This window comes from Calonectris borealis, chromosome W (genome assembly GCF_964195595.1).
Source record: "Calonectris borealis chromosome W, bCalBor7.hap1.2, whole genome shotgun sequence".
Classification (NCBI taxonomy): domain Eukaryota; kingdom Metazoa; phylum Chordata; class Aves; order Procellariiformes; family Procellariidae; genus Calonectris; species Calonectris borealis.
The window spans coordinates 36911226-36936132 of record NC_134351.1 but is presented as its reverse complement, the minus strand read 5'-3'; the positions used below and the strand labels follow the sequence as shown (position 1 = coordinate 36936132).

Sequence of the window (24907 nt, the reverse complement as noted above, 5' to 3'; positions counted from 1 at the left end):
GGTGATTATCCCGCTGTGTTCAGCGTTGGTGCGGCCTCACCTTGAGTACTGTGTGCAGTTCTGGGCCCCACAATTTAAGAAGGATGTGAAGGTCCTTGAATGCATCCAGAGGAGGGCAACACAGCTGGTGAGAGGGCTGGAAGGCATGTCCTATGAGGAGCGGCTAAGGACTTTGGGCTTGTCTAGTTTGGAGAAAAGGAGGCTGAGGGGCGACCTCATTGCTCTCTACAGCTTCCTGAGGAGGGGAAGTGGAGAGGGAGGTGCTGATCTCTTCTCCCTGGTATCCAGTGACAGGACGCATGGGAATGGCTCAAAGCTGCATCAGGGGAGGTTTAGATTGGACATTAGGAAGCATTTCTTTACCGAGAGGGTGGTCAGACACTGGAACAGGCTTCCCAGAGAGGTGGTCGATGCCCCAAGCCTGTCAGTGTTTAAGAGGCATTTGGACAATGCCCTAAATAACATGCTTTAACTTTTGGTCAGCCCTGAAGTGGTCAGGCAGTTGGACTAGATGATCGTTGTAGGTCCCTTCCAACTGAAATAGTCTATTCTATTCTATGCTATGCTATGCTATTCAGGTGGCCAGCTGAAACCGCCCGGTGACGGTGCAGGTCACCTGCTGCATCCCAGGGCTGGGGGCTCACCAGAAAGGGACTGGGGTCCAGCCCTGCCCCACTGCCCCTCTTGCACTCCCCTGTGCCCAAGCTGGGGGGGCAGGGGGCACCCCAAGCTGTGCTGCGTCCAGTGCTTTTGGGGTGGGGCAGGGGGTGCAGTGCGTGTGCCGTAGTGTGCTCCTGGCAGGACACCCCCATGCCTGGCCAGCAGCCCACTCCAGGCACCCCTGCACCGGAGGAGGGGGGAAGCAGCACCCGGGGGAGGCTTACCCCTTTTGCACTGAGGGGGCGACCCCCTGTTCTGGGAGGGCAATCCCCGCCCCGGGGGGTGGCGATGTCCCAGCCCTGGGGCAGGCTGGATCGCGCCGGGGGCTGAACCCCCGCAGGAGTCCCGGGGGCTACCCCGGGCCTCCCCGCCCTGGGGGCCCCGCCCCGCCGGGGGATCCCCTTCTCGTGACGTCACAGCGGAGCCCCCCTGCCCTCACCCTGCCCCTCCCCGCTGCATGATTGGACGCGCTGCGTTTGCTCCGCCGCAGCCTCTGCGATTGGATAGAGTGCCCCTCAGCCACGCCCCTGACGGTGAGTCGGGCCTCGACCTGACCCCGCCCCTGCCTCTCCTCCCTGATCTCCTATTGGTTGCCGAGCTGTCACTCTAGCCCGGCCCGCAATCCCAGCGCACCCGCTGCATCCTCACTGCCCCCACTGCCGCCCCACTGTACCCCCACTGCAACCCCACCGCCACCCTACTGCACCCCAACACGCTCGCACTGCGACCTCACTGCACCCCACTGCACCCTTACTGCACCCCACGCACCCCGTTGCACTCTCAGTCTAACCCCACCAGTTCCCGGTACTGCACACCGTTGTCTCCCACTGCACCTCCAATGCCACCCCCATGCACCCCCAATCTGCAAACTGCAGAGCACCCCACTGCAGGCCCTATCCCAGGGCACCCCTCACTGCACTTCACCTCCAGCCAGGGACCTGCCCCCTCTCCATGCGAGGGAACAGCCTGCCCCACAGCCCTAGCACCCCCAGGGCTCGGGGAATGGATGCCATGGTGCCCCAGGGCTGGAGGGAGGAGGCTGCAGCCTCTGGTGGGGAGCATGGCAGGATGATGGGGAGCACAGCAGGGCAGTGGGGAGCTCTGTGGGATGATGGGGATCATAGTGGGAAGCTCGGTGGGATGACGGGGAGCACAGCAGGGTGGTGGGGAGCATGGGCAACCACAGCCCAAAGGTGCCCTCCCATTGCAACCTCACTGGTTGCAAGCAGCAGGGCTCAGGAAGAGGGATCCCACATTTCTCCCACCTTCGCCCACCCTGACCAGCTCCCAGGGGAAAGCCAGGGCAGAGCTATTTGCAGGCAGCGGCACTGCTGCTGCAAGGCTCGGGGCCAGAGCCACTGGCTGGCAGCCAGCCACTTTCTGCTCCCTGCTCGGGAGCACAGAGGAGGATTTGTGTGTGGCCGTGGGAGCAGCGTCCCCGTTGGGACTGGCCCGGCTCCCAGCAGCCCCCGGCTCCCTACCTGCCGCGTCATGGGGCTAGTGTGCCTCCGAGCTACGGCCCTTCTCTCTGACCCAGTGTGTGCAGCTGGCATGGAATGAGGGATGGTACCGCGAGAGGTAATGGGCTTTCCCAGCACCACTTGCCCACATTTCTCCCCTGCCAGATGCCAGCTGGGCTGCGGTGTTGCCACACGCCAGGGCCATAGCCCCTGCTGTCCCCGGCCACCTCACTGGTGGCCCCGTTGGCCTTGCTCCCGGCCCCTCTCCATGGCCCTCCATGGGGTGCTCAGGAAGGGCAGGAGTTCAGGGACATCTTGCTGGGGAGCTACAGGGACACGTACTGCAACCTCACCCTGAAGGTCATGCACAGCTTGAAGTGAGTGTCCGAGCAGTGCTGGCCCCATTACAACCCGAAGATGGATGACAACTGCTTCAACATGGACTGGACCACCTGCCCATCTTCCTGGCCAGGCTCGACCCAGCGTGGACTGGCCTCTACATGGGGTCCCTCTTCTACCAGGAGGAGCAGCAGGTCATCTGCCAGCCCTCCAGCAAGTGGCATGTGGCACAGCAGGACTATCACCCCAATGTCTACCTGCCCTATGCCAGCAGCATCAGCTATGTCCTCTCCCTGGATGCAGCCGGGAAGATCCTGGAAGTGGCTTGGCATGTCCACCCCATCCCCGTGGAGGACACCTACATGGGCATCCTGGCAGAGGTGACAGGGGTCTGGGCGAGAGCCAGCACCCGCTTTGCCAAGCACAACGTGCCGTGGCATGTCTGCAGCTACCGCTACCTGATGGTGAGCCACATCCTGAGCCTGCAGGAGCAGGAGGGGGCTCACCGCAGCATGCTGCAAGCCCCCAGCTTGCCTGCTGGAAGTGACCCGCCAAGGAGCTGGTGACCGAGGGACCACGGCCACAGCACACGCTGCCTTCCCAGCCCCGGTGTTGCCCAGCATCGCCCACCCTGGCCCCTTCCCTTGCAGAAGGATGCAGCTTGTGTCCCGGCCGGGCTCCCTGCCCTCCCCAGCCCCAGTGGCAGCCCTGCTCCCCTCTGCAGTCCAGCAGCATGTCCTCCAGGCCAGGGTCCTGCTGGCCCCAGGTCCAGCTAGAAGCTGTCGGGGAGCGGGCAGGGGCAGAGAAAGTACATCTGCCCCACAGTCTGCAGCCCAGGAGTTTCTCGGAGGCTGTAAATAGCCGAGTTCCCCTTCTGCTCATCTCGAAAGTGAGAAGGGGAATGTCCCCTGGAGAGGGGGAAAGAATCGGTCAATTGTCGCCGCTGGTACAAAAGCTATTTTTAATTTTATTAAAATGCGTCTCTTCTATAAACTTGCAAAATATCCAGGGCCTCTGCTATAAAGATTTGTGCCGCGGGTGTACAGCGAAGCCGTTGCCCCTGGGGCCAGAGATGGCGGCACTCACGGGGGGGTGCAGCCAGCGGCAGGGGACACCCAAGGCTCCTCTTTCTGATCTGGGGAGGTGTGGGGAGTGCCAGGGGAGCAGGGCACCCCAGGCCCGCCCTCGAAAAGGGGCACATGGGGAACGTAGTGGCCGAGGTGGATCTGCGGCCAGAGCAGGAGCTGTTGCAGGGTCTCGCCCACCTGCACCAGGCTGTGGGAGAGGAGGTGGAGGTGGGAGATGGTGTCACTGGCCAGGCTCTCCAGCAGCGCCTGCTGCTGCCGCGATGTCTGCAGGATCTGCACCAGCAGCTGCTGGACACTCTGGAGCAAGCCCGCCACGCCGGAGCCTGCAGCAAGAGAGGGGTCAGCGGCAGCAACCCCTCACCACAGCCCCAAGAGCCCTGCATGCAGTGCGGCTGTTGGGACACTGCAGGGAGGACCCACCGTGCGGGCTTGCGTCTGACGCCTCTTCACCTGCTGCCGGCTGCTCAATTACAGCAGCTGTCCCAGGGGAGCCCGGGGCTGCGGCAGCCACTGGCAGCACTCGGTTTCCTCTTCCCATCCCCAGGGATGTCTCGCCAGGGAAACCTGCCATGATGGTTTGGCATGGAGGGAGCAACCAGGGTGCTGGAGCCACCCAAGCCCCGTGCTCAGCCTGATCCCGCCGCAGAACCCCGGGTGGGCACTGCCTGCGGGAGCCCCTGCCCTCCGTTCCCATGGGCAGGACAGGACAGAGCTGCTCCCAGAGCAGGGGGACTTGCTCGAAGCCGCAGACCCTTACCAGCCTTTCGCTCAGCTCTTCCCTGCTTCAGGGCAGTGTGATAGCCTGGAAGGAGAGCAGACCCAGCCCGTGAGCTGCGGCTGCCTTCTGCCCCGGGGCGCACAAGCATGGCCACCTGGGCACAGTACTCACCCAGGAGGGGAAGGGGAGGGAAGCAGCGACTGGCGTCTGCAACAAGAACCGTATCAGACCCTGCTCGTGGGGCCGAGGGGGTTTACCAGGCCGAGTAGGGCAAGGAAAGCCTTACGTGGCATGGCAGGGGGAGTGGGCAGCACTCCAGCGATGTGGTCCCCACCGGCTGCTGGGAGAGAGCAGAGAGGAGAGATGCGCTGTCTGACGGGACCTGCTGGGGGATCGCCACCAGCCTGGGGTCTGCCTGGCTTGCCCCAGCCAGCCCCACAGCCCAACATGCCCTAGCCACAGCTCCACAGCGCCCTGCAGGGCTCCAAAGCGTTTCACGAGCTAGATACAAAAGCAGGAGTCACTCACCCACCACTGCAATGCAGCCACCCCTGGGCTGGAAGGCAGCAGCACACAGCAACGCTACACAACAGATTAGGACTGGAAGTGAAGGGGAATTCCACATCCACTTGAAACTGCAGGGGGAATTTAGGGAGACAGAAGGCAATTACCCAGTGCGGATGCTGGCTGGGGCACCCACGCAAATCAGACCCAGGGACGTATCCTGCATCACCTCAGTGCCAAACCCCTGGGAGTGCACACAGCGAGGGGGGCGCAGGATCCGCCCCTGGGTGCGCTGCAGGGCAGGGGAGCTGCAGGCACCTCTGGCCCTCACACCCAGTCCTAACTCATCCAAAGCTTTATGGTGTTACTGGGGAAGAGGGGAGCCAGGACCTGCCGAAAGAAGGGGAGTCACATGCCCTGCAGTGCCGCACAGCCGCGAGAGCCTCCTGGGTTGGATCGGGGCCACCGTCCCTTAGAGACCTTGAGCCCCACGACCTGCCCCAGGGCAGCCAGCAGCCTTGTCATGCCCTGAGGCTGGGTCAGAGCCGGGGACCCCCTCCTGCCCCATCTCAGCCGTCCTCATCCCCTCACGCTCTGGGGCTGGTTTGGAGCCAAAGCTCCCAACTCCCCCATCTGCGAGCATCCCTGCTGAGGGACCACAATGCGATGGGTCCCTCCTGGGAAGAAAACACCCCTGACCCTCTGAGCCCCCCATTCCCATCATGCTGGCGTGAGCTTGGGCTGGAGCCGTGGCTGTGCAGCCCAGTGCAGCGGGGCAGACCAGTACTTACGGCTCTCTGGCTTGTTCTTCGCACACTGCATCAGTGGGGACAGCAGCATGCCCAGGGCGTCCCCGCCAACATTGTGCTCTGCAGAGGGAGGGTGAGGGGGTGCATAAAAGAGCTTCAGTAACCAGGAGACGAGGGGTCCCAGCCACCCCATAGCGGGGACAAGCCCCACTCCAGCTGCCTGAGCCCACGGGTACCTGGCGACTCTGGCAAGGATGGAGAATGGGCAGTGAGGGCTGACCTGTGCTTCCTGGAGGGCAGCTTCACCAGGTCTAGAGGAAGAGAAAGAGATCATCAAGGGACCCCAGGTGGCCGTGCAGCACCAGCGCTCCCCCAGCATCCCACATCTAGCCGCCCCATGACCCGCCAAGCCCACCCGCCCATCCCTGGCACCCACCTGGCACCCTCCGCTCGCCGAAGACGGGCCGCCCGGCTGCCTTCCAGATGCTCTTCATGGCTCGGTAGTGCGGGGGCAGGCGGGGCGAGTGGCGGCCAGCCCTCCGGCGCGTCTCCCGCTCCGAGTGGAAAGCCTGCTTGAGCGCCTTCCACTTGGAGCGGCACTGGGCCACGCTGCGCCCGTAGCCGGCTGCCGCCAGCCCCCGGGAGATCTCCTGCCACAGCGCCTCGTTGGGTCGTGACGTGGAGGCCATGAGCAGGGCGGCCTCCCCCGAGCCCCCCACCAGCGCCAGGAGGCTGCTGACCTCCGCCTGCGTCCAGACTCGCCCGCGGGGCATGCTGCCGGGGGCGAGGGTGGTTGCCGGGGGAAAGCTTGGCTCCGGGCCGGCGGTGAGGCTGGGATGGGCAGGGCTCAGCCCCGGGTCTCGGCCGTGCGCTCCCGAGGGCGCACGACGAGTCTGCCGCGCCGCGCCGCGCCGCGCCGCGCCGGGAGCTGCACCGGGGGCCGCGGGGATCCGCACCGGGAACCGCCGGCGGCCGCACCAGGAGCCGCACCACGCGCCCCTGCGCTGCACCGGGCGCCGCGCCGGGAGCTGCCGGGAGCCGCCGGGAGCCGCACCGAGCATGTGCAGCCCCGGGAGGAGCCGCTGGGAAACGTAGTCCTGGCCGCGCCATCCCCCCATCACCCGCCAGCCCGGCGGAGGGGGTCGTTGCCTGCCCGCAGGCATCCCGCCCCTGCCCTGCCTGCCCTGCCCGTCTGTAGGGCTGAAAGTGCGCGGTGCGGCAGGGAGCCCGGGGCAGGACCACCCCTGGGGGGCTGGGGGACTCTGCCCCCCACCCCCGAGGGCATGGCAGGGATGCCCATCACGGCAGCCCTCAGGGCTCGGGGAGGGGAAGGAGCACCCCAGCCGCCGACTTTCCAGGGCTGAGATGCAGCTGCAGCCCCATGCAAAAAAGGCAGCAGAAACCACATCTGAGCAAACCCCGTGGCCTTGATGCTTCTGAGAGCGCGGAGCCTGGGGACGCGGACAGGGCCCCGTGTCCTGCTCCCCAAGGATGCCCAGGTCCCCTGCACAGTCCCCAGGGCAGATCTGCTGAGCATCGAGGGGTTGGGGCAGGGGAAGCAGCCTCCACAAGGCTGCCCAGCCCAGCCCTGGCCCCACGTCTGAGCTAGCAGCTGTCCCCACCACTCACTGCCCCGGAGCCGGGGGTGTGGGGTTCCCTCGTGCCGGGAACGCATGGGTGCCGACCTCGCTGGGGCTCCCCCTTGCCCCGGGCACTGGCAGTGCCGCAACCCCCCAGGGTTGTGGCCCAGGTGGTGCCTCTGAGGACCCTGCCAGGAAGCGACACGTTCCATTTCACGTCACACCCGGCTGCCAAAGGGGGCTGGGAGGGGGTTGCCGCTTCCCCCGTGGGGCACAGAACAAGAGACCGAGGGAGGGATGGAAGAGGGGGTCATGTATGCTGATCTGCACTTGCCCCCCACATCAGGTAATGGCATGCTGCTCCCTGCCCCTGGCACCCCAGCTCTCCTGGCAGGTCCCCTGCCCTCCTGCAGCCCCTTGCCCTCTGCAGGGCCGTTCCCCCAGCCCTGCTCATCCCGCTCCCTCCTTTCAGGTATTGTCTCCCAAATAGCTCCTCTCCAGCCCTGTTGCAGACTGCCTGCTCTCGGGGCAGGGAGCAGGAGGGGCTCAAGGGCAGAGGATGCCCACTGCACCCTAGCTGTGTGGCACAGCACACACAGGCACCTCCTGCTCTGCTCTCCCCTCCCCCCATGCAAAGCACTGTCTGCAGGGAGACAACTTCTAGGAGGGTCAAGGTGCTGCAAATGGGCTCTCCCTCAGTTTTCCTGGGCTCCCCTGCTGCCTCCTGAGACCCTGCCTGGGGCTCACAGACCTTTCCTGGCTGGGGGCTCCCCACCGCTCCCACCAAGCCCCCAGGACCCAGGTTAACTCCCTCTCTCAGCTCCTCAGCAGCCGGTGCGGCTGCCCTGGTGCTGGGCAGCCCTCAGCCTGGCTCTCCTCTCCCTGCTGCTGCTGGTGGCACAAATCATCCTCGTCGGCTTGAGCTTCCACTGTGAGTACCCACTTGCGCCCAGACCTCTCCGGCTGAGGGCTTGAGGTCGGCACTGTGGGGTCCATGTGCCGGAGGGGCACTGAGCCCCAGGGCTGCTGGAGGGTGCAGCTGCCCTGGCCCCGCTGCAGCAGGCAGCAGAGCTGCAGCCTGCCTACGAAGCTGGGCCCTCCTGCTTGGGGCTGAGGGCATTGTGGGTTTCTGGGCTCTGGGGCAAGCAGGAAAATTGGTAAGGCAAGACCTCACCTGCCTGGCTGGGAGAGGAAGGCGGGGAGACAGCGTGGGCTCAGGGACAGCACTGGGGCATCCTGCTTCATCACATGGCAACAAAATGAAGACAGGAGGGAGAGCGGTGACACTGAAACCAAAAGGCAGAAGCACTTTCCCCGAAAGCCTGTCATGTGATGGGCTCCTAAGCACAGCAAAAGCCACAAAGGACCTTGGCAGGCTTGGCTGGCAGGTCACCTAAAGGGGGGGCTGCCCTCAGCCGCAGCCGCGGGGCTGTCCCGTGGGAGAGGGCACTGGATGCTGCTGGGAGCAAGAGCCCAGGGTTGGCGGGGACACTCCTGTGCTCATCTTCTGTAGATTTAGGACAACAGGCGAGCTGCACCCATGGTCCCTGGAGCATGGAGGAAAGCCCCAGCTATGGGCGACAGACACTGCGAGGTAGGAGAGCCCGGCAGGCTCCTGGGCGAGGTTTGGAGAGGGCCTGGCTGCTCCTTTCAAGAGGCAGGATCTGTCCCTACTCCAGAACGTGTGTGTCCTCCGCAAGTCTTCCTCCACCCTTGCTGCCTGTCCCCTGGCTCACGGCATGGAGAGCTGCCCCAGCGCTGCTGAACAGGCTGCACTGCTGGGACCCCTTTGGAAGAGATGACCCCAGCGTGGCTCAGTGTTGCCTGGGCACGCCACCAACACCAGGCTCACGGCTGTCACGAGCATCTGCATGCCAAACGGCATCGGGCGCTCTCTTTCAACCAGCCTCTGGTGAAGCTGAAATCCTGGCTGCGTTCTCAGCACTTTTTGCAAATTATGTTTGTATCACACCCCCAAACCTGGAGCTCCCCTCCCTGACCCACCTGCCCGTTGCCAGCACCTTCGTGTAACCAACCCATCTCCCCTGGGGCTCCCGCTGGGGAGCTGGGGCTGGGATGTGGGAGCTGGGCTCCAGAGTAAGGGCAAATGGAGGGTCCTCTCCATGGGGCAGCTGCAGGAGCACGCTGGGTTGGTTGGCACCCTGGCTGCCCCTTGTCACCCTGCTTCCCTCTGGGCTGGGGGCTGGTGGCAGCTCCTGCTGGCTGCCCCGTCCTGGCTGCTCCCCCAGGCTGCGTTTCTGGTGTGCAGGGTGATGCCAGTTCTGCCCGGACAGCTGGCTCTGGGATGCAGGGCAGTGCTACTACTTCTCCTCTGCCAAAAAGAGCTGTGAGCAGAGCAGAGAGGACTGCTGCTCCAGAGAGGCACAGCTGGTCACCGTCTGAGCCAACGCCACCCTGGTGAGTGCGCCCAGCCTGGCCGGTCCAACCCCCCACGGGCATTAGGCTGTGTTGGTGACCACCTCAAGGTCCCTCAGCAGTCACCCAGCCATCACCAGCATCGTCTCAGCTCCCTGGCTCTGGCCCACGTGCCCGAAGCCCAGCCAAGCCTCCAGGCAGGGAGCCGGCAATGCTGTGCCCGAACTGCGCAGCCCCCATTGCTAATCACGTGGCTGGGGCTGGGTGTCCCCCTGGGGAGCTCATGCGGGTCCTCTCCTGTGCTAGGCTTTCCTGGTGCGCATGGCCAACATGGAGGTCTTCCATGTGAGGCTGAAGCGGGATGGCTCCAGGTCTGACTGGAAGTGGCTGGATGGCACTGCACTTGAAGGGGTGAGGCTGTCAGCTTGTCCCCAGCCAGGGCTGCTGAGGGTCCAACACCAGGGCTCGGGGAGGTGATGGGGGGGACAGGCAGCCCACTGGAGGGCAGGGACGTGCTCCACATCTTGGCCACCTCTCAATTCCCCAGGGCTGCACTGGGGCATTTTAGGGAAGGGAAGATTGCAGGGGCCTGACCCCAGTGCCCCCACCCTGCTTGGGTGAGGGGTTGGGGGGGTCCCCCAAAAGCAGGTTCCCAGCATGGGGCTGTGCTTGGTGCAACTGGTGCTGAGCCCTGCCAGGAGGGGCCTAGGGGTGCTGCGTGCATGATGGGGCTGGGGGCTGCATGCCAAGCAGGCAGGGGTGGTGGTGGGGGGGAATCAGAGCATGTGTCCTAATGGGGAGGAGGGTGGCAGGGGACAGTGCTCCATGAGGAGGGCGAGCTTTGCCCCCACAGCATCTCTGTGCAGCCTCTGGTCCCTGGCTGGAGGAGTTGCTGATGGGCCAGCCCATCCCGCCCATCCCATCTCAGCCCACTCTCTCCCTGCAGGCTCTTCCCAATCCAGTGCTCCACCAGCTCCTTCCTGGCCTGTGGCAGGGTGTCAGGCTCGGGGCTGTCCGGCAGCCTCTGCAGGGAAGCCCACGACTGGGTCTGCGAGAAGAGCGCAGCAGCCCTGCAGTGGCTCCGGTCTTCACTCCCTGCTTTCCTCTGGGGAAATACCACCTACACCTGTGTGGGGCCTTGGTAACCATGGGGACCTCCAGCCCGGCTGTCCCACCACCCTGTGCTCCCCCTGCAGCCTTGCTCAACCCAAGCGCATGGGCATCCCTGGGCACCTCCGCCTCCTCACCCAGAGCTCTTCACCCCCCCCAGATCTCTGCACTTTGCCAATAAACTCTGGCACTCAGACACTGTGGCTGGCTTTGGGGAATGAGGGTGGTGGGATGGATGATGTGCCTCCTCCAGCTCACTGACTCGGCCACCTGGGTCGTGCCAGCAGCACGCAGCTCCCGCATGGACATCTCTGGGTGTCCCTCCTGGCACATGCGGAGGACCAAGCCCCTCTCTCCTGGCAGGGGGTGGGATGGGGAAGGTGTGGCGTGGCGGGGCACGGCCCCACTGTGGCCACTACGCACAGGCTCCAGGGGCTCCTCACAGCCTGGAGAGGCGGATGCAGAGCATGCTGCCCGGGATGGAGCTCGTTCCCCCCAAAGTAAGAGCGACCTCAGAAATAAAACCACTTTTTGCAAATAACACGACGACTACTGCTTGTCTGCATATGAAGAAGTGGCTCGACCCCACACGGTCTTGGCCACAGCCTGCCACCTGACCGCGGTGGAGCAGGGCAGGACTGAGTCCCCGAAACTGCTGCCGCCTGGGGCAGCACCCGCCCGCGTGGTCTACGCCGACCTGGGTTTGCCATGGTTCCACCGCTCACCGCCCGAGCAGGGGGACACGGGACTGACCCTGCTCAGGGGGTAGTGTGGGCATGGCTGGGTCAGGCAGGGCAGGGCAAGGCAGGGAGGTGTCCATGCTGGATGGGAAAGGATGGGAGAGACACGGCAGGGAAGTGTGTGGTCAGGAGCTGGGCAGGACCTGGCAGGGGAGAGCAGGGCAAGGCAGGACAGGGTGTAGGAGCAGACAGAGCAGGGCAGGGACAGGGAGAGTACAGCAATACGAGGCTGGGCAAGGCCTGGAAGGGAAAGGAAAGGAGCAGAAAGGGAGAAGAAGGTGGAGAAGATGGGTGATGGGAGGCAAGGGAGGCACCCATGACATGCGAGGGATACAGGACAGCGTGGGGCAGATGGGGCAGAGGGACCTAGCCCCAAGCAACATGTGTGGGCATCCCTCTATTCACCCGCTTATTCACCCGCGGCACTCACCCCAGCCCAGCTGCCACCCTGTGCTGCCCAGCCACAGCCACCCCCAGCCCTGACAGTGCCCACCCCCCCAACTCACAGCAAGCCCCCAGGGCCACGGTGGCCACCAGCAGCAGCAGGCAGGTTGCCAGCAGCCCCACAGGGATGCACCACCGCCAGGACCAGCACCCTGCAAGACACAACCGACCACGGGCATCACCTGCTGCCACCTCCAACTGGAAACCAGGAAACCTCCTGTCTGCAGGCAGCAGAATGGCAGTATGATGGCACAGGTGGCACGGTGTGGGCGCTTCCTCTCTTCAAGGTCGGGAGTGGGAGCACCCTGAAACACCACCCACTACCCGTGCCAGGACCTCCCCGGGTCCCCTGGGCTCCAGCCAGGCACTCACCTGGGCTGGGCTGGGCCCCGTCCCCATCCTGCCCCACTGGCACCGGCTGCACATTCTCGTAGGGGCTCTCTGCCTCGCCCATGCCGAGGGCTGTTGGAAGAAGGCAGGGGAGAGTGTCTGAGTCCATGGGGATGGGCATGGCGGGGGCATCAGGGGCGTTCCCGTGGGCTCTCACCTGCCTCCAGCGCCTGGCTGGCCGTGCTCCGGCCCCCCATCACCTTGGCAAACCTCAGGTCAGCATAAACCACGCTCTGGGCCATGTGGGCAAGCGCTGGGCAAGCCCTAAGCCCTGCTGGCTCCTGCCCTGCTGGCTCCCACCCTGCCTTTGGGATGCCTTTTGGGGATGCAAAGGAGAAGCGCGGCCGGCATCTGCAGAAGCAGAAGCAGAAGTTTGCTCTGAGCTGTAGCAGATGGGACCAGCAAGGCACGGCTGCAGGGACCAGCACCCTCTCATTGGTCCCAGCACCTCCAGTCCATCCCCTCCCACGCCCCGAAAGTGCTCATGGTCCCCCCGGGCACACGGCAGGGCCAGGGCAGCGCAGCCTGAGGTCAGGGCACTGGCAGAGCAAGGATGGACCCAAATCCCTGGGCCAGGGGAGAGCTGGAGGAGAGCAGGGCCAGCCTGGACACAGGAGCACATTGCCCTGGGGCCAGACCCGTGGAGGGCTGAAGGTCTCTGCGGATGCAGATTTCCCCTCCCAGCCTCTGGGAATGGGAATTTCCCCATGATGTAGTTTGTGCCGCTGCCTCTCGTCCTCTTCCTGGTCCCCTCCTAGAAGACCCTGGCTCCGGCATTGCTCCAAACTCCCACCAGAGAGTTGCAGAGAGCAATGACACGCACTTTGCCTTCCCTTCCCCAGGCCACAACCCCAGCGCTCACAGCATCTCCTCCTCGGTCCCGACCTCCAGCCCCTCAGCATCTCAGAGGCCTCTACTGAACCACATCCAGAGAAAGGCACGTTTCAGAGAGGGGCACTGAGCTGGGGACCAGCTGGACACAGCTGGACACAGCCAGTTCCTGGGACAGGACTGGAGGTGTGCAGGGGTGCTGGTGGAGCACAGCATTGAAAGACCACTCTCCATCATCTCTACAAGAGCAGAAGTACTTCATGACTGGAGAAAGGCAAAAATCATGGCCAACTTCAAAGAGGGCAAGAAGGAGGTTTGGAAAGCTAAAGGTTGAGCAGCTTCCACCCAATCCCCAGGAAAGAGATGGGGCATGACCTGGGCACGTGGTGGTCCAGGCCCAGGGAGGACATGGTGGTGGCTGGGGGGAGCCAGGCAGGATTTACCAAGGGCAAGTGGCACCTGCCCGACCTGCCTGCCTGCTGCCATGGGAGCACTGGGCTGGGGATGAGGGGAGAGCAATGGGGGCCATTTATTATGACCCTTTGAGGTCTGGGACATGGTTCCCCACGGTCTCCTCGCTGGCAGAGTGGGGAGACGTGGCCAGGAGAAGGGGAGAAGAGCAAGAGCTCAAGCTGCAATGTGGAAACTCCTTTTAGGCATTAGGGCAAACATTTCTGCACAACAACGATGCTCAAACCCCAGAGCAGAGCATGGAGAGGGGGGACCTCCATCCTGGATGGGGCCAGCCCCAGAGCGACCTGTTCCCACGTCGAAGTCAGCCCCTCTCTCCCCTGTCCCAGGGATTTGGGTCGGTTCTCGGTACGCTGAGCCCTGCAGCTCTGCCACGGCCCAGCCCAGCGCCCCAACCCCGAGCTGCACCGCCCCGCCGCGGTCCCAGGGGACCCTGAGTGGTTTCTGGGCGTGGAAAGGGACAGGATGGCAGCGCTGGGGCCAATGGCAGGGCGCCGGTCCCCACGGCTGTGCTTTCCTGCTCCCATCTTCCGCACCTCACAGCAAACTTCTGCTTCTGCAGAATCCAGCCTCACTTCTCCTCTGCAGCCCCGAAAGAGGGGGCGACCGCGGCACAGCAGGAGCCATCCGGGCGCCCGGGGCAGCCCGGGGCATGGCCTAGAGCGTGGTCTACGCCGACCTGAGGTTTGCCATGGCTCCGCCGCCCACCGCCCCCGCCTGCCCCACGGCCCCTACGAGAACGTGCAGCTGGGGCCGGTGCCCGTGGCAACCAGCCCAGGTGAGAGCCCGGCTGCGGCCGCCACCATGGGGAGGATGGGTTGGGGGGGCACCGGGCAGCGGCAGCAGGGATGCAGGGTGATGCCCGTGGCCGCTCATCTCTTGCAGGGCGCTGGCCCCGGCGGCGGCGCATCCTCGCGGGGCTGCTGGCAGCCAGCCTGCTGCTGCTGCTGCTGGTGGCCACCGCGGCCCTGGGGGCTTGCTGTGAGTCGGGGTGGGGGCCACGGGGCGGGGGGCAGCTGGGGAGGGGGGCACCGGGAGCGGGTTTGGGGCTGGGTGAGGGCCGGGCTGCTGGGGGGCGGTTGGAGCCAGAGGGTGCTTCTTGCTTGGCCGCCCTGAGCTGCCCTCCATCTGCCTGCACTGCCTCCCACTGCCTCCCACTGCCTTCCCACGGCCTCCCACTGCCTTCTCAATGCCTCCCACTGCCTTCTCAATGCCTCCCACTGCCTTCCCATTGCCTTCTCATTGCCTTCCTATTGCCTTCCCCTTGCCTCCCATCGCCTTCCCTTTCCCTTCCCATCGCCTTCCCTTTCCCATCCCATTGCCTCCCATTGCCTTCTCACTGCCTCCCCATTTCCTCCCCATTTCCTCCCCATTGCCTCCCATTGCCTCCCATTGCCTTCTCACTGCCTCCCCATTGCCTCCCATTGCCTTTCCATTGCCTTCCCATTACCTCCCGCTGCCTCCCATTGCCTCCCCTCCCCTTGACACTGTTGGGGCTTCCTTACCCATCCCACTGGCACCCCCGGGACTGTCTCTGCCCACAGCCAGACATTCCTCTCCCACTCCCCCTTGCAAGGGCCATGGCCACCCAGCCCCCCGAGCAGGAGCAGTCCCGTGTCCCCTGCCTGGACTGTCCCATCCCCATGCCCCAGCTCACCCAGACTGTCCCCAGACTGGCAGGTCACCCGCAGCCTGTGGGATGCCTCCCGCGAGCACGCGGCCGAGTGGGGCCGCCTCTCGCAGGAGGTGAGCGCGCAGGAGCAGAGCCTGGAGCAGACGCGGCTGGAGCTGGCGTGGGCCAGAGCGGAGCTGCAGCGAGCACGGCGGGAGGGCAACAGCAGCCGGCTGGAGCTGGGGAGCCGGGACGCTGAGCTGGGGCGTGCCAGGCGGGAGCTGGCTGTGCTGGAGAAGGAGATGCAGGAGGCGCGGGGGAAGCTCAGGGCCAGCGAGAGCACAGTGAGCAGCCTGTGCGCCTGCGTGAATACAGGTAGGGCCGTGGCAGGGTGGGGAGACGGGCAGTGATGCTGCTGGGGAGATGCGGGGGCCAATCCCGGCCAGGCTGAGCCCCCTGAGCATCTGCAGGCAGGCAAGTGCCTGAGCTGTGCCCCTGCCCCCAGATTGCTGCCCCTCGGGCTGGGTGCTGTACAGGGGCAAGTGCCTCTTCATCTCGGTGGAGAAGACGACCTGGTGGGAGAGCCAGAAGTACTGCAAAGAGAAATCCGCTCAGCTGCTGTGGGAAGAGGTGTCCATGGTGGGGATGCTGTCGCTGCCCCGCTGAGATCTGAGATGTGCCCTCTCTCCTAGGTACGACCGTTCTGCAGACTGCGGGCTATCAGCTAATGGGAAAATAGAGAGTTCAAAATGCGGGAGAAAGTACCAGTGGAGCTGCGAGCAGCCCCCAAAGCTGAGTAGCACACCCAAGACCCTCCTTCCTCTCCTGGTCAAGGAGTGACTGTGCTGCCACCCTGCTCCGTCGCAGGACTCGGGGACAGGAGCTGGGGGTGCACCCCGAGACCCTCTCCCCTGTGCACGCATTGCCTCAACCGCATTGCAAAGCGCTGGGAAAGGGTGTCTGTATTTTAAAGCAAGGCTCATGGAAAACAGACCTTATTCCCCTCTCTCGCACTCACGCATACACTTATACCACCTTGCACCAGCCCTCCGGACCTGGGCGCGTGTTCCCGTGTGCCCCGGCCAGCACAGCTTGCAGTGACCCAGGACTCCGGTGCGGAGCCCAGCTCCCGCCTGCCATGCTCCCCTGAGGCTGTCGGTGGTGCGCTGGTGCGGAATGTGCTGTTTGCATCTTTTTGGAGCTGGGGGATGACGGTGCCATTGGTGTCTCTGACCTGTCCTCTTCGGGGAGTCCTGTGGATTTACTGCCTGTCCCTTGCCTGTTCCCTCAGCATCGACAGCTCTTGTCCTGCCCTTTCTCCTGCCTCCATCACCTGCCCAGGGCTTCGGGCTGGGCCTTGCCGGGTGTCCTGGTTTCAGCTGGGATAGAGTTAAATTTCTTCCTAGTGCTGTGTTTTGGATTTAGTATGAGAAGAATGTTGATAACACACTGATGTTTTCAGTTGTTGCTAAGTACCCTGCTACTCAAGGACTTTTCAGCTTCCCATGCTCTGCCAAGTGCACAAGAGGCTGGGAGGGAGCATAGCCAGGACAGCTGGCCCAGCTGGCCAACGGGGTATTCCATACCATGTGACATCATGCTCAGAATATGAATGGGAGGTGTGGTCCAGGAAGTAGCAATCGCTACTTGGTTATCGGTCAGCGGGTGGTGAGCAATTGCATTGTGCATCGCTCACTTTGTATATTCTATTATTAGTAGTGTTATTATTATTATTATCCCTTCTTTTTCTGTTCTATTAAGCTGTCTTTATCTCAATCCACGAATTTTACTGGTTTGTTTTTTTTTCTCGATTCTCTCCCCCATCCCACTGTGGGGGGTCGGGGAGTGAGCGAGCGGCTGTGTGGTGTTTGGCTGCCTGCCGGGTTAAACCACAACAGTCCTTTTTGGTGCCCAACAAGGGGCTCAAAGGGTTGAGATAATGATAGATCTGACCAAAGCGTGTTAAGGCAAAATTTGTTATAAGCATTCATTATATTGGATTAATAGTCGCTGGTCACAATGTTGATGTATTGGCTGTCAAAGTTGTGGGGCTGGCTCTCAGTGTTGGGTTATGTAATACCTTGCTTGCAGTATATGTTCCCTGTTGTGCTGTTTATCACTGCTCGGAACTGGGTCAAGGTTATCATTTTGCTGCACTGTGTAACACTGTTTTATGATATGACAAAATCATTGGTCGTGAGTCTAACCGGGTATTTGTACTCAGCATTGCCGTCACCTCTGTACCTCGGGAGCCAGCTCTTGGAAACTATTAATAATTACACTCTTTACCTTTTTTCCTTGGAGAACCAATTTATGGGGGAGACGGGGGGGGGACACTTTTCCCCACTCCACTCCTCAAAAGGTCACTCCTCCCTCCATCACCTGCCCTCAGCCGCAGCCTGTCCTAGGGTTGAGCCTTGTTCTTCTTGTCAGAGAAGAGCCTTGATCCTGGGAAGAAGATGGAGCACGACCTCCTGGGCATGCGATGGTCCAGGGAGGACATGGTTGTGGCTGGGGGGAGCCAGGCAGTATTTACCAAGGGCAAGTGGCGCCTGCCTGCCTGCTGCCATGGGAACACTGGGCTGGGGATGAGGGGAGAGCAATGGGGGCCTTTTATTATGACCCTTCGAGGTCTGGGACATGGTTCCCCATGGTCTCCTCCCTGGCAGAGTGGGGAGACACGTCCAGGAGAAGGGGAGAAGAAGGTGGGTGGAAACCTGGATGGTGGGAGGGCTGCAGGGGGGTGTCAGCAGTGCCCTGTCCAGCTGGCAACATCCCTGCAGGGTCAATCCTGGGACCGATGCTCCTTGAAGCCTTCACCGGTGCCCTGGATGATGGGATGCGGATGGCCTCAGCCAGCTGGGGGGCAATACCAAACTGGGCAGTGGTGGGTATATTGGAGGGCAGGACTGATGTTCAGAGGGGCCTGGAGAAACCAGCTGATGGGAGCCTGCTGATGTTGGATGGGGGAAAGAGTGAGTCCTTGTATCAGGTTTGCATGGCAAAGTTTTGGTAGCGGGGGGGCTGCAGGGGTGGCTTCTGTGAGAAGATGCCAGAAGCTTCCCCCATGTCTGACAGAGCCAGTTCCAGCCGGCTCCAAGACGGACCCGCTGCCGGCCAAAGCTGAGCCAATCAGCAATGGTGGTAGCGCCTCTGTGATAACATATTTAAGAAGGGGGAAAAACTGCTGCGCAACAGCAGCTGGGAGAGAGGAGTGAGAATATGTGAGAGAAACAACTCTGCAGACACCAAGGTCAGTGAAGAAGGAGGGGAGGAGGTGCTCCAGGTGCCGGAGCAGAGATTTCCCTGCAGCTCGTGGTGAAGATCATGGTGAAGCAGGTTGTCCCCCTGCAGCCCATGGAGGTCCACAGTGGAGCAGATATCCACCTGCAGCCCATGGAGGACCCCACACTGGAGCAGGTGGATGCGCCTGAAGGAGGCTGTGACCCCGTGGAGAGGAGCCCATGCTGGAGCAGGTTTGCTGGCAGGACTTGTGACCCCGTGGGGGACCCACGCTGGAGCAGTCTGTTCCTGAAGGACTGCACCCCGTGGAAGGGACCCACGCTGGAGCAGTTCGTGAAGAACTGCAGCCCGTGGGAAGGACTCATGTTGGAGAAGTTCATGGAGGACTGTCTCCCATGGGAGGGACCCCACGCTGGAGCAGGGGAAGAGTGTGAGGAGTCCTCCCCCTGAGGAGGAAGGAGTGGCAGAAACAACATGTCATGAACTGACCGCAACCCCCATTCCCCGTCCCCCTGCGCCGCTCAGGGGGGAGGAGGTAGAGAAAATTGGGAGTAAAGTTGAGCCCGGGAAGAAGGGAGGGGTGGGGGGAAGGTGTTTTAAGATTTGTTCTTATTTCTCATTATCCTACTCTGATTTGACTGGTAATAAATTAAATTAATTTCCCTGAGTCGAGTCTGTTTTGCCTGTGACGGTAATTGCTGAGTGATCTCCCTGTCCTTCTCTCGACCTGACAGCCCGCAGTCTGCAGAACGGTCGTACCTAGGAGAGAGGGCACATCTCAGATCTCAGCGGGGCAGCGACAGCATCCCCACCATGGACACCTCTTCCCACAGCAGCTGAGCGGATTTCTCTTTGCAGTACTTCTGGCTCTCCCACCAGGTCGTCTTCTCCACCGAGATGAAGAGGCACTTGCCCCTGTACAGCACCCAGCCCGAGGGGCAGCAATCTGGGGGCAGGGGCAACTCAGCAGAAGAAGTTTTTGAGAAAGGGGAGAGAATAGTCCAAATCCTTCTGAAGGCCGGTTTGGCCATAAAACAAAGTAAGGTCAAGGGACCTGCACAGGAGATCCAGTTCTTAGGAATAAAATGGCAAGATGGACGTCGTCAGATCCCAATGAATGTGACCATCAAAATAACAGTCATGTCCCCACCAACTAGCAAAAAGGAAACAGAAGCTTTCTTAGGCGTGGTGGGCTTTTGGAGAATGCATATTCCAGATTACAGCCTGATTGTAAGCCCCCTCTATCAAGTGACCAGGAAGAAGAACGATTTCAAATGGGGCCCTGGGCAACAACAAGCATTTGAACAAATTAAACAGGAGATAGTTCATGCAGTAGCCCTTGGGCCAGTCCGGGCAGGACAAGATGTAAAGAATGTGCTCTACACCGCAGCCGGGGAGAATGGTCCTACCTGGAGCCTCTGGCAGAAAGCACCAGGGGAGACTCGAGGTCGACCCTTAGGGTTCTGGAGTCGGGGATACAGAGGATCCGAGGCCCGCTACACTCCAACTGAGAAGGAGATATTGGCAGCGTATGAAGGGGTTCAAGCTGCTTCGGAAGTGGTTGGTACTGAAGCACAGCTCCTCCTGGCACCCCGACTGCCGGTGCTGGGCTGGATGTTCAAAGGGAGGGTCCCCTCTACACATCATGCAACCGATGCTACGTGGAGTAAGTGGGTCGCACTGATCACACAACGGGCCCGAATAGGAAACCCCAGTCGCCCAGGAATCTTGGAGGTGATCACGAACTGGCCAGAAGGCAAAGATTTCGGAATATCCCCAGAGGAGGAGGTGACGCGTGCTGAAGAGGCCCCACTGTATAAAAAACTACCAGAAAATGAGAAGCGATATGCCCTGTTCACTGATGGGTCCTGTCGTCTTGTGGGAAAGCATCAGAGATGGAAAGCTGCTGTATGGAGTCCTATACGCCAAGTTGCAGAAACTGCTGAAGGAGAAGGTGAGTCGAGCCAGTTTGCAGAGGTGAAAGCCATCCAGCTGGCCTTGGACATTGCTGAACGAGAAAAATGGCCAGTACTTTATCTCTATACTGACTCATGGATGGTGGCAAATGCCCTGTGGGGGTGGTTGCAGCAGTGGAAGCAGAACAACTGGCAGCGCAGAGGTAAACCCATCTGGGCTGCCGCGTTGTGGCAAGATATTGCTGCCCGAGTAGAGAACCTGGTTGTAAAAGTACGTCACGTAGATGCTCACGTACCCAAGAGTCGGGCCACTGAAGAACACCAAAACAACCAGCAGGTGGACCAGGCTGCTAAGATTGAAGTGGCTCAGGTGGATCTGGACTGGCAACAGAAGGGTGAATTATTTATAGCTTGGTTGGGCCTATGACACTTCAGGCCATCAAGGAAGAGATGCAACATCCACCGCTCGTGATCGAGGGGTGGACTTGACCATGGACGCTACTGCACAGGTTATCCATTAATGTGAAACATGCGCTGCCATCAAGCAAGCCAAGCGAGTAAAGCCTCTCTGGTATGGAGGACGATGGCTGAAATATAAATATGGGGAGGCCTAGCAGGTTGATTATATCACACTCCCACAAACCTGCCAAGGCAAGCGCTATGTGCTCACCATGGTGGAAGCAACCACTGGGTGGCTGGAAACATATCCCGTGCCCCACGCCACTGCCCGGAACACCATCCTGGGCCTTGAAAAGCAAGTCTTATGGCGACATGGCACCCCAGAAAGAATTGAGTCAGACAACGGGACTCATTTCCGAAACACCCTCATAGACACCTGGGCCAAAGAGCACGGCATTGAGTGGGTCTGTCACATCCCCTACCATGCACCAGCCTCCGGGAAAATCGAACGATACAATGGACTGCTAAAGACAACACTGAGGGCAATGGGTGGTGGGACATTCAAGCATTGGGACACACATTTAGCAAAAGCCACCTGGTTAGTCAACACCAGGGGATCTGTCACTCGAGCTGGCCCTGCCCAATCAAAACTTCCGTGTACTGTAGATGGAGATAAAGTCCCTGTCGTGCACATGAGAAATATGCTGGGGAAGACAGTCTGGGTTACTCCTGCCTCTGGCAAGGGAAAACCCATCCATGGGATTGCTTTTGCTCAAGGACCTGGGTGCACTTGGTGGGTAATGCGAAAGGATGGAGAAGTCTGGTGTGTACCCCAAGGGGATTTGATTTTGGGTGAAAATAGCCAATGAACTGAATTGTATGATGTTTATTGCTATATAATATTGTATATCATGACTTCTATGGTTGCTATATGTCATATCAACGGTATTGCAGTAAGAATCACCCAAATTAATGAAGAATGAACTCTGATGAAACCGAGCAAAGTGCAACGATGATAGAACCGGACGAGCACAGTGATAATGGAACCAGAACTGGCTTCAGGATGCAACAATCCAGCACCACACACCATCTCTCCTGCCCTGAAAGACTGTTATGACAGATGGAGCCCAAAGTCTTGGCCTAAATGAACTCAACGGACATTTTAGAGGGATGGCCCATAGACTAAGGGAATGATATCTCTGTGTGTGTATATATCACCCACCACAGTCCTGCAGCTGGGAAGGAGAAACGCCATGCGTCAGGATGGGCGAGCTAGCTGTGGTGGGTTGACCCTGGCTAGCAATGGAAGCAGACATGCTGAACGGGCCTGGGGGACCTGCGAACCAGAGGCTGGACAGGAGTCAACAGTGTGTGTCGTTATGGTGACAGAGCCCAATGACACTGTGGGCCGTGGTGGCTGGAGCTCAGAGCTCCAGGGGAAGGGAGCCTGCTCCTCTGCGGTCACTGGGGAGACCACGTCTGGGCTCCCCAGGAGAAGCCAGACACAGCAAGTCCTTGTTTCACACGATAGCTGAGATTGTAGGAGACCTCCTGTAATCCTGTTCCAGCCTCCCGGCCTCACCATGCCGTGGGCTGCCTCCACCGGCCTCCTTCCACACCTCCTCTCTCAAGAGCTGCCCAAGTTCAGCTCAGCAAAGTGGTTCCCACCTCCCTCATCACCCCCCTGGCAGCTCAGGGCTTGCCAGTCCCACCATGGTCTTAGGGATCTTTCCCCCGTGGTTGCAGGGCTCTACCCTTTCCCCCGTGTTCCCAAGCTTCCCCAGTGCTCCCCCATCTCTCCCACTGTCTTAAGGCTCCTCACTGTACCCCCATTTCCTCGCATGGCTTCAGGACTCCCTCATTTGTCTCCCATGATCTTGGGGATGTTTGCTGCACCCTCAAATCCCCCATGGCCTCAGGGCTCCCTTATTCACCCCCCCATGGTCTCAGGGCTCTTCATTGCACCCCTTTTTCCCCCATGGTCTCAGGGTTCCCTCATTCACCCCCCCACGGTCTCAGGGATCCTCATCGCACCCCCATTTCCTCCACAGTCTCAGGGCTTCCTTATTTGCTCCCCATGGTCTCAGGGCTCCCCAGCACTTCCCCATCTCCCCATGGTCTTAGGGCTTCCCAGCAGTTTCTCATGCTGATGGCACCACTGCCTGTACCTTCCTGGGTGTTGTGGTTTAACCAGGCAGGCAGCCAAACACCACACAGCCACTCGCTCACTCCCCGACCCCCCACAGTGGGACGGGGGAGAGAATCAAAACCAAAACAAAACAAAACTCGTGGACTGAGATAAAGACAGCTTAACAGAACAGAAAAAGAAGGGATAATAATAATAATAACACTACTAATAATAGAATATACAAAGTGAGCGATGCACAATGCAATTGCTCACCACCCGCTGACCGATAACCAAGTAGCGATTGCTACTTCCTGGACCACACCTCCCATTCATATACTGAGCATGATGTCACATGGTATGGAATACCCCGTTGGCCAGCTGGGCCAGCTGTCCCGGCTATGCTCCCTCCCAGCCTCTTGTGCACTTGGCAGAGCATGGGAAGCTGAAAAGTCCTTGAGTAGCAGGGTACTTAGCAACAACTGAAAACATCAGTGTGTTATCAACATTCTTCTCATACTAAATCCAAAACACAGCATTAGGAAGAAATTTAACTCTATCCCAGCCAAAACCAGGACAGTATCCACCCCTTATTCTATACCATCTACGTCATGCCCAGGTCTCACATTTTCCAATACATTCCAGTTAAGCACCACCACCTTTCTTGCCTTTTGATATATACACACACAGAGATATCATTCCCTTAGTCTATGGGCCATCCCTCTAAAATGTCCGTTGAGTTCATTTAGGCCAAGACTTTGGGCTCCATCTGTCATAACAGTCTTTCAGGGCAGGAGAGATGGTGTGTGGTGCTGGATTGTTGCATCCTGAAGCCAGTTCTGGTTCCATTATCACTGTGCTCGTCCGGTTCTATCATCGTTGCACTTTGCTCGGTTTCATCAGAGTTCATTCTTCATTAATTTGGGTGATTCTTACTGCAATACCGTTGATATGACATATAGCAACCATAGAAGTCATGATATACAATATTATATAGCAATAAACATCATACAATTCAGTTCATTGGCTATTTTCACCCAAAATCAAATCCCCTTGGGGTACACACCAGACTTCTCCATCCTTTCGCATTACCCACCAAGTGCACCCAGGTCCTTGAGCAAAAGCAATCCCATGGATGGGTTTTCCCTTGCCAGAGGCAGGAGTAACCCAGACTGTCTTCCCCAGCATATTTCTCATGTGCACGACAGGGACTTTATCTCCATCTACAGTACACGGAAGTTTTGATTGGGCAGGGCCAGCTCGAGTGACAGATCCCCTGGTGTTGACTAACCAGGTGGCTTTTGCTAAATGTGTGTCCCAATGCTTGAATGTCCCACCACCCATTGCCCTCAGTGTTGTCTTTAGCAGTCCATTGTATCGTTCGATTTTCCCGGAGGCTGGTGCATGGTAGGGGATGTGACAGACCCACTCAATGCCGTGCTCTTTGGCCCAGGTGTCTATGAGGGTGTTTCGGAAATGAGTCCCGTTGTCTGACTCAATTCTTTCTGGGGTGCCATGTCGCCATAAGACTTGCTTTTCAAGGCCCAGGATGGTGTTCCGGGCAGTGGCGTGGGGCACGGGATATGTTTCCAGCCACCCAGTGGTTGCTTCCACCATGGTGAGCACATAGCGCTTGCCTTGGCAGGTTTGTGGGAGTGTGATATAATCAACCTGCTAGGCCTCCCCATATTTATATTTCAGCCATCGTCCTCCATACCAGAGAGGCTTTACTCGCTTGGCTTGCTTGATGGCAGCGCATGTTTCACATTAATGGATAACCTGTGCAGTAGCGTCCATGGTCAAGTCCACCCCTCGATCACGAGCGGTGGATGTTGCATCTCTTCCTTGATGGCCTGAAGTGTCATAGGCCCAACCAAGCTATAAATAATTCACCCTTCTGTTGCCAGTCCAGATCCACCTGAGCCACTTCAATCTTAGCAGCCTGGTCCACCTGCTGGTTGTTTTGGTGTTCTTCAGTGGCCCGACTCTTGGGTACGTGAGCATCTACGTGACGTACTTTTACAACCAGGTTCTCTACTCGGGCAGCAATATCTTGCCACAACGCGGCAGCCCAGATGGGTTTACCTCTGCGCTGCCAGTTGTTCTGCTTCCACTGCTGCAACCACCCCCACAGGGCATTTGCCACCATCCA

General features: G+C 60.3%; 1 protein-coding gene and 2 pseudogenes across 1 annotated transcript; 2 read left to right on the top strand and 1 right to left on the bottom strand.

Moving 5' to 3' along the window:
- Positions 1-3231: 3231 nt before the first annotated feature.
- On the bottom strand, positions 3232-6681 carry LOC142074962 (uncharacterized). The gene is made up of 9 exons (XM_075135970.1): positions 5955-6681; positions 5755-5829; positions 5561-5638; positions 4552-4602; positions 4437-4472; positions 4305-4349; positions 3968-4111; positions 3546-3870; positions 3232-3367 (listed from the first exon to the last, which is right to left on the bottom strand). Exons 1-9 carry the CDS (start codon positions 6679-6681, stop codon positions 3232-3234), a joined length of 1617 nt encoding a protein of 538 aa, XP_074992071.1.
- A 714-nt stretch (positions 6682-7395) lies between these two features.
- Positions 7396-10619, top strand: LOC142074741 (killer cell lectin-like receptor subfamily G member 1; annotated as a pseudogene).
- Positions 10620-14112: 3493 nt separating this feature from the next.
- On the top strand, positions 14113-15912 carry LOC142074709 (uncharacterized; annotated as a pseudogene).
- The last annotated feature ends 8995 nt before the right edge of the window (positions 15913-24907 follow it).